The sequence below is a fragment of the Galeopterus variegatus genome, unplaced genomic scaffold (genome assembly GCF_000696425.1).
Source record: "Galeopterus variegatus unplaced genomic scaffold, G_variegatus-3.0.2 Scaffold1742, whole genome shotgun sequence".
NCBI classification, from domain to species: domain Eukaryota; kingdom Metazoa; phylum Chordata; class Mammalia; order Dermoptera; family Cynocephalidae; genus Galeopterus; species Galeopterus variegatus.
Genome location: NW_007727853.1, coordinates 58,800 through 67,929, shown reverse-complemented (window position 1 = coordinate 67,929; position 9,130 = coordinate 58,800). Strand labels below are relative to the sequence as shown.

The 9,130-nt window shown below is 37.8% G+C and overlaps 1 protein-coding gene across 1 annotated transcript in view; it reads right to left on the bottom strand.

The window, feature by feature from the left end:
* Positions 1 to 1,356: 1,356 nt before the first annotated feature.
* Positions 1,357 to 9,130, bottom strand: part of ALDH9A1 (aldehyde dehydrogenase 9 family, member A1) — a 37,273-nt gene continuing 29,499 nt past the window's right edge. The window contains exons 9-11 of the mRNA XM_008578683.1: positions 6,598 to 6,739; positions 4,025 to 4,137; positions 1,357 to 2,124 (exon numbers count right to left, since the gene is read on the bottom strand). Of these exons, the coding sequence (XP_008576905.1) occupies positions 2,030 to 2,124; positions 4,025 to 4,137; positions 6,598 to 6,739 (350 nt within the window). The 3' untranslated portion in view covers positions 1,357 to 2,029. The remainder of the gene's footprint in view (positions 2,125 to 4,024; positions 4,138 to 6,597; positions 6,740 to 9,130) is intronic.

Here is a 9,130-nt window from a genome sequence, read left to right as displayed (position 1 = left end):
TGGGGGGGGGGGGGCCGGTCTCAAAAAGGAAAAAAAAAAAAAAAAAAAAAAAAGAAATAGAAGCTGAAAGCCTCTGGAGGGAGTGTGGCCCTGACAACTCCTTGGTTTTGGCCAAGTGAACCATTTTGGACTTCTGACATCCAGAGCTATAACAAAATAAAACTTGAGTTTTAAGTCACTAAGTTTGTGTAGTTTGTTACAGTAGGTACAAGAAATTAATACACTGGGTTAAGTTCTAGGAACCAGGCTGGCTGGTTGGTTTAGTTGGCTAGAGCACAGCCCTCTAACATCAAGGTCAAGGGTTCAGATCCCCATACCCCCCAGCAACCAAAAAAAAAAAAAAAGTTCTAGGAACCAGGGAAGGTACAGAGAGCACAGGAATTAGAGTTCCACACTTGGTTTAAGCCTGCTCCTCATCTTATTGACTTGCCTAGGACTAAGACTTGTCTACAGCTCAGTTTCTTCATTTGAAAGTCAGGGAAAATACCTTCCTTAGGCTTAGTGTGAGTACTAAAAAATTTGTTCAAATCTCTGTTCAGGTACATTTGTGAAACATACTTTGGACCATGCTTGGTGTGGTCCAACATGAATGTAGCAGTGGGAACACAGTGAGGACTCAAACCTAGATTCCCTTTCCCCTGCTGCTTTCTCTTTAGAGGGACTACCAGAAACCTTTCTTCTCCCAGGTAGTTCCTATTTAATTTGTACAAGGATCCCCTAAGACATGGGATGAGATAATTCTGTTGGCCTCGTTCAGTATCACATGTGTCTGCTGTGCAAATAAATACCAAGGAAGGCTGATTTGATTGTTCTCATGCTCTAAAACTACAGTATTTGCCCATCATAATACATAATTAGACCCAGGCCCAGTAACAATCATCCCTTATCTCTAACTACTAACTTATCTATTATTCATAAACTATTCCTCTGAAAAAAAGAGAAGGGGCAGGGTGGAGTATCACTGCAACAGTCCAAAGTCACAGTGATCTGATAGCTCTTCAAGGACAGGTACTGCTTATCAGGATGGGGCCAAACTTATCTCTAACTACTAACTTATCTATTATTCATAAACTATTCCTCTGAAAAAAAGAGAAGGGGGCAGGGTGGAGTATCACTGCAACAGTCCAAAGTCACAGTGATCTGATAGCTCTTCAAGGACAGGTACTGCTTATCAGGATGGGGCCAAACTTGGAGCCTAAAAGCTTTCGTGAGCCATAAAAAGTTTATTACAGCAACTAAACCTGTCCTTCTGTACTTACTACAAATAAGATCAAGTGCCTCTGCCTTGTGCTTTAATTTCAGCTGTATCCTCTGTCCTACTATAATCTTAATATGTATTGTTTCAAAACATGAAAGTAAAAGAATTAACTGTGATTTATTTTAACTTCACTGCACTACACTGGCATACAAATAATCTGTACATTTAAAAAGTAACTCTTCTGTTGTAAGAGAGCAAGGTGTAGTTCAAGGACACGAGATAGGTTTCCTCTATAGCAGCAACGAATGGAAATGAAGTGCTTACCATAGCAAGTTAACATCTGCACAGAATTTGACCCCGTTATCTAATTCCCTCTTTATCCTTTTTGTCAACTTTCTCCAAGGAATGACAAGAGGACATAGATTAAAAAATGTCAGCAGAAATCATCTCTACTGATTCTACCGGGAACCTACAAAGGAAATTCTTCAAAATAAGCTAAAGAATTAATATAGCCAGTGCAAATGTGTGGAAGAAGAATAATCCTAGTACCTCTCCCTGTCCTCTGGCAGTATGTTAGTGGCTCTTAAAGATTTCACAGAAATTAGCTTTGAGGAAAATCACAACTTTTTGGATTCGTATCTAAAAGGCACTTATGCACATTTTCAATTAGGAAGGTGACTGACAGATGAAGAATAACACTGAACTATTCTCTTATCCTTAATGACCAAAGTTCTGGATTTAGAATGGTATTCAGGTGTGCTGCCTCTGTCAGGAGAGCTGATTTTCATTATTCCATAGCCTGGCCACGTTGACAGGTTTCACTGCAGGTTTTCAAAAAATAGACTCCACATCACCCATCTCCACGCACACAGTCTTCAGTTGTGAATAATATTCAATTGTCACACGGCCGTTCTCTCTGCCAAATCCTGAAAGGAAGAAAAGGGGTCAGGACAAGCTACCACTGCAACAGTCCAGGAGTCACAATGATCTTCAAAAACAGGCACTGCTTATCAGGGCTGGGGAAGAAAACAGAGCCTAAACATCTTGGGATTAAGTCCTCAATCCATACATTAGCTGTGGAGTTAGGCATGGGAAAAATGACCCAGTGGCTTTCAGGTATAGGGACCAGGAAATATACAAGTCTCCTTTCTTACCATTATGAACCTTAATTTCAGGTATTCTGTGTTGAGGTCTGAAAGATATTCGGATTTGTTATCAAGTATTGAAGTAGTTTCTACAACAATCAACCTGATGCTCTTGAAAGTTGTTGCTAATTTAAAACTCAACTCTAAATAATAGGTTTATTAACCTTTTCCTATACTAAATCTGTAAGAGTATACTATTTACGCCCTGCCCACTCATGTAGGGGAGGGGACACTTTTGGTCCCTCTGATTACCCGGAGTCCAAGACACTGCCCCAATTACTAGTGGATGAGGTTACTGCATTAAAGGCACAGCATTCCATGCTTTGCCTTTGTTGTACACCCTGCCCTAGACTTAAGAGTAGGCTCTGCCTTCTAAGGACAAGGCCCAGGTCCCGAAAAAAGCACATTTCAAGGGGGCACGATTCAAAATGTAACATACACAAAAGTCCTGGAAAGACCTAGCTTTGTCTTTTGTTCCTTTCCAAATCCTCTAAACACATCTGGTCAGGCATGTTAAGCCAGGTGCTGCTCTGCAGATCTGGCCATCTTTCTCTCTCATCCCATGTAGGCATACTGGTGCAAAGGGAAGGAAAAGCTGACCTAAGAGGCCCCCAAAGACCTAAGCTGCAGATTCTAAGCACATTTTTTTCCATGCTGAGGATTATGTATTAATAAAATTATGCCTTAGTTCTCACTGGCATTTGTGCCTGTGTGTACAGCTCCTCTGAGTATCCAACAGGGTTGAAGATGGTTAGTGGAGTATGATTAGGGAATGCAAGGAGAATACCATACTAAATACTAAATAAGACTGTCAAATTAACACCTACCATCTCATCAGTATTCGTGAGGGTTTATATATTTGCCAACACTGTGATGGCTGTAAACATTTGCCACAGAGACTAGGGGTCAGACTATTAGAATGGTGCCTCTACAAAGTCCAAACCAATTTTCAGTCTAAATGAAGAACAGTATGGGACATTAATGAATATTTACAGGCAACAAACTCCAAAGAAAGAACCTCAAAATAGGGGCTACATTCCTAATGCCTCAAACCTTCTCCTGACATACCACACCTATAAAATTGCCATGTTATGGTAACATATGTCTGCTGATTATTGAATAAATGAAATGAAATGAGTGGTGGCTTAGGGAAAACATTCCTATATGCTATCAAGTATAATGATAATGACTATAATTGACTGTTAAATGTTAGATTAAGAGATTTTTATTAATTTGACCCAAAAGAGAAAACAAATAAATATAAACTTTCTGAGATATTACTTTAGAGACACTTTACCTAAACAGAATCTTAAAAGCTCCACAGGAGGTGATGATGGACACTGCTGATGTGGAATCTCTAGAGGAGTGATTTTATGCTTACAGTAATCACAGACTATGAAGAAAAAGTAAGTCTACCCACAAGATAAACCTTTCTAGGATGTATTTCAGCAATTCACAAGCCAAGCTTTGCAGAGAGTTTTCAGGGAAGAAAAAAAAGATGCTTGGCTTCCATTCCCAGAGACTGATGCAGTGGATCTGGGGAGGACCAGGAATTTATATATTTCTCCAGGTGATTCTGATATGCAGACAGGTTTAGGAACCCTGGTCTATGAGGACTGAATAACGTCAGTATCCCCAGAGAACCTGGTTTGCCATCATGCCACATTTCCCAGCTGCTCACCTGACTTCTTATATCCACCAAAGGGCAACTCCACTGGGCTGATGTTGTAGTTGTTAATGAAGCACGTCCCAGCCTGCAACTCAGCCACCACTCTGTGAGCCCGCTGGATGTCCCTGTAAAGAGAAAACATGTGCTGGTTACTCATAGTTTCTTATGTCACCATTCTAACAGGAAGAGTCAGACTGCCAGTTCTAAGGATCTCAAAATCTGGCTACATTCTTGTTTCTTCAAAATGTTTAAAAATCTTCTATCATCCAGGCAAAATAGACACAGATTTGGGTTTTATGGTCTCGTGCAAAAGACAACTACAAAATAAGTAGCATCAACAAGGGTGCCAAAACAATTCGATGGTGAAAAACAGTCTTTTCAATAAATGGTGCTGGAACAACAAGATATCTACATGCAAAAAGATAAATGTAGATCCCTTTCTTACACCATACACAAAAATTAACTAGAATGGATCACAGACCTAAAATGTCACAGGGAAAACTATTAAAAAAAAAAAAAAACACAGAAGTAAGTCTTCATAACCTTGGGTTAGGAAAAGCTTCTTAAATATGACACCAAAAGTAACAGACAAAAAACCAGAATAATTGGACTCTGTCAAAATTAAAAATTTTGTGCTGCAAATAAGACTATCAAGAAAGGGAAAAGAAAACCCACAGAAACACAAATCAAAACTACAATGAAATACCACCTCACACCTATGAGGATGGCTAAAATCAAAAGGACAGACAGCAACAAGTACTGATGAAGAAGCGGAGAAACTGAAACCTTCATACATTGTTGGAGGGAATGTAAACTGGTGCTGCCACTTTGGAAAAGTTTAGCAGTTCCTGTTACCATATGACCCAGCAATTTCACTCCCAGATATACACCCAACAGAAATGAAAATATAGGTCTTCAAACAGACTTGTACATAGATGTTCATAGCAGCACTATCCATAACAGCCAAAAAGTGGAAATGACCCAAATGTCTATCAACAGATGAATGAACAAAAAGTGGCATATATCCATACAATGGAATATTATTCGGGAATAAAGTACTAATATGTGCTACAACATAAATGAACCCTGAAAATATTATGTTAAAGAAAGAAGCCAGTCACAAACGGACACATATTGTATGATTCCATTTATATAAAATGTTCAGAATAAGCAAATCCATAAAAACAGAAAGTAGATTAGTGGTTGCCAGGGGCAGAGTGGGAATAGGAATGGAGAGTGGCTGTTAATTGGCATAGGGTTTCTTCTTGGAATGATGAAAATGTTCTAAAATTAGATTATGGTGGTTGCACAACTCTGTAAATATAATAAAAACCACTGAATTGTACACTTTAAATGAGTGTGCAAGCTGCTAAGAAAAAAAAGCGACAGCATATTGGACATTACCCTCCTTTGTGGTTGGACTTTGTCTGTACTGGTGGGAGGGGGAGGGGACAAGGGAGGCAGAAGAAAGCAAGAGCACTTAAACTCTCAATCCCCAAATCAAAAAAGCAGCTCCTCAACCTTTTCTTCAGAGCTCAAAGAGAAGTTATTACATTAGTTCCTCAAGAGAGAGAGACCTTCCTACTGAGGTTCCTGACCACAAAGCTACAAAAAATTATTAATTTACATATCACCAAACAGCATGATCTCAAGGGTAAAGCAGCCTCAGAAAACTGACTACTACCAAAGACTCACCCAAGTTTGTATATAACCAAGCAATTTGCAATCATTTTCAAAGAACGTGTGTTCCCAAATCACTTTTACTTCTAATAGTAGTGATAAAAATTTATGTACAAAGATACTAATCACAACAGGGCTGGCCAGTTAGCTCAGTTGGTTAGACAATGGTGCTGATAACACCAAGGTTTGAGGTCCAATACCTATGCCAGCCAGCTGAAAAAAATATATATATAAAAATCACAACATAACTTAAGATAGTTAAAATTGCAAATATCCTAAATATCCAACAACAGAAAAAATGCCTACATGAAATTACAATGCATCCTAATTAGGAACTACTATGCCACTAAAAATCATGTTTTTGAAGAATACTGTCCTCTCTTTATATGCTTATAGGTTTCTAAATTCCTTAACATGTATATTTTCAATAGATACCTAATTCAATGCTTTACATAGATTAGAACCTTAAATGTTTATTCAGTGAATGAATAAAAAAGGACAGAATTTTTTTTTAAACAATAACCGGTAAGGGGGTCTTAACCCTTGGCTTGGTTTTGTCAGCACCATACTCAGCCAGTGAGCGAACTGGCCATCCCTATACAGGGATCCGAACCCAAGACCTTGGTGTTATCAGCACTGCACTCTCCCGAGTGAGCCACGGGCTGGCCCCTTAAAAAGGACAGAATTTTTATCAATAAAGTTTATAGCTCAACTTAAACTCAATAGGAGAGTTCTCTGGCTGTTCAGGGCAATCTACAAAATGCTGCTTTGGCATCTTCTGACTTAACCTGAAGCAAACAGAAAATGCTGCTGGCTCTCGTGAGAGAGTAAGATCAATTACATATCTAAGCAGACACTGCAGGCCCATTCCTTCCAAACTGCTTTGGGTGGCACTCTCCATGTACCTGGTAAAGACACCAGCTGCTAGTCCAAAGGTGGTATCATTGGCTCTTTCCAGAACCTCAGCTTCAGTGTCAAACGATAAAATGGACATAACAGGTCCAAAGATTTCTTCTTTCACACAGGTCATGTCATCTCTGCAATCAGCTGCAAACATTATAATAAAACCAAATGTCAGTGCAAGGACTATTATTCCTGACCCTTGAAAATGTCTTCTTATCCATAACAAAGCCCTGAAATACACAGCTTTTAAAAAAAATTCAAAAGGATATTACCAGTGAATATAAACTGGAACATGGCAATTTAACAATATATATTAAACAGTCATAGTCTTTGTGCAATTCTAAATCCAATTTTTAAAATCCATCATAAGGAGATAGCTAATGAGGCAAACAAAGATTTATTTACACAGATATTCATCATGACATTGCTGTAATAGTAAAAACTAAAAGCAACAAACTAAACAACCAAAATATAGGAAAGGATCACATGAAGTATATGAATCCTAATGATAAACTTTTATGAAACTTCTAAAAGTAATGTAATTTTTTAAAAAAAATTAAAAAAAGAAGAAGGGGCTGGCCAGTGGCTCACTCAGGAGAGTGCAGTGCTGATAACACCAAGGCCATGGGTTCATATCCTATATAGGGATGGCCGGTTCGCTCACTGGCTGAGCATGGTGCTGACAACACCAAGCCAAGGGTTAAGATCCCCTTACCGGTCATCTTTTTAAAAAAATAATTAATTAATTGATTGATTAAAAAATAAAAATAAAAAAAGAATATAAAAATGTAAACTTAGAAATAGATAATTTGAGGGGTGTTCACTTTATACAAAAATATACTTAAGTTCCTTTGAAAGCTACTTCCCTAAAATAATTAATACTTGACATTTTTAAAAATGCATCTCTAAAGAAGCTCATATATTTAGATGTTCAACACTGAACTCCAGTGATTCTCAAAGATAGGTGAGCATTTATCTGCACTGTAATTGAAGGACAGCTTATCTCAATGCTGGCAATCACTGCATGGAGTAGAAAATGTTGCTGGTAAGATTGTGTTATACATATAAACAATGTGGGGGCAGAAAAAGAGTTGAGAACCCTGCTATAAACACCAGCTTTTTACCAGCTAAAAATTTAAAACCTAAACTATTCACATATCTACAAGATGACAATTCTAAAATCTCTCAAGAGATGGATTAGAGTTTGTGTATACAAAGAATAGCACACTGGTCACCTGTGGATTACACTGTACTTTGGAGACACCTGAATTATCTTCAAAGATACATTAACTGATATTTAGGTATATTTAGGGATAGCTTATTATGTTCTAATTCTTTAAAAATTAGTAATCTACACATAATTTTTTTTTTTTTTAAATGATGACCAGTAAGGGGATCTTAACCCTTGACTTGGTGTTGTCAGCACCACGCTCACCCAGTGAGCTAACCGGCCATCCCTATATGGGATCCGAACCCGTGGCCTTGGTGTTATCAGCACCACACTATCCTGAGTGAGCCATGGGCCGGCCCCAATCTACACATAATTTTTAGGGAAACCATTAGCCAGGATATTTAATTACTCAAGACAACTCATTACCCAATAGTCCCAGAAAATGTTTTATATCTTATGTAGGTCGATAATACAATATGGGCCTGTGTGTGGTGAAGTCCATGTTGCAGAATCAATAAAAGATCAGGATAGAAAGTAGCAGCTGACATATAAGAAAAGGAAAGGTTCCTGCCTGACATATATTACACTCACTATATGTCAGTCCTCAAATCGAGTCATTCTCAAACTGTAACGAGTATAAAAATGAACTGTGGGCTTATTAAACTGCAGATCTGTAGGCCTCACCCCTGAGAGTTACCTTCAGAAGTCTAGGGCATGGGTCAGGAATCTGCCCTTTTAATAAGTTTTTCAAGTGATACTGATGCAGGAGACCACAAACCAGGCTTTAAGACAGCTCCCTGTTCTCTGCCTAGGTTCACGGCTTGTTTAAAAATAACTTTTTCTAATTGTAAAATACATGTTCTCTGTAGAAAATCTGTAATATTCAGAAATGCACAAAGTATAATAAAAATCACCTTTAATCCCAGCATCCAGAGACATCTACAATTAATATTATGATGCATATTCCATTCCTTTTTTTCTATGCACATATTTAGTTTTTAATAGATTTGGGATAATATCGTACACACTACTATATAACCTATATTTCTTTATTTAATGATATATTGAAGCTTTTGTAATTCATTATATATTCATTTAATAACTGCAAGCTAATCCATGGTACAGATGTTAGGTGCACAACTCTTAAACATGAATGAGTCTCTTTAGCAAAAGTTAAAGGTAAAACTGCATCAAATATAAAGGGTTAAAAACTAATGCCACTATCAATCTTAGGTGCAAAAATCAGCTTAATTTATCTTCGAGATAGGTGTAATGAATTATATAATATGGCTCAATCTACAAATCATTTTTTTTTTTAAAAAAGATGACCGGTAAGGGGATCTTAACCCTTGACTTGGTGTTGT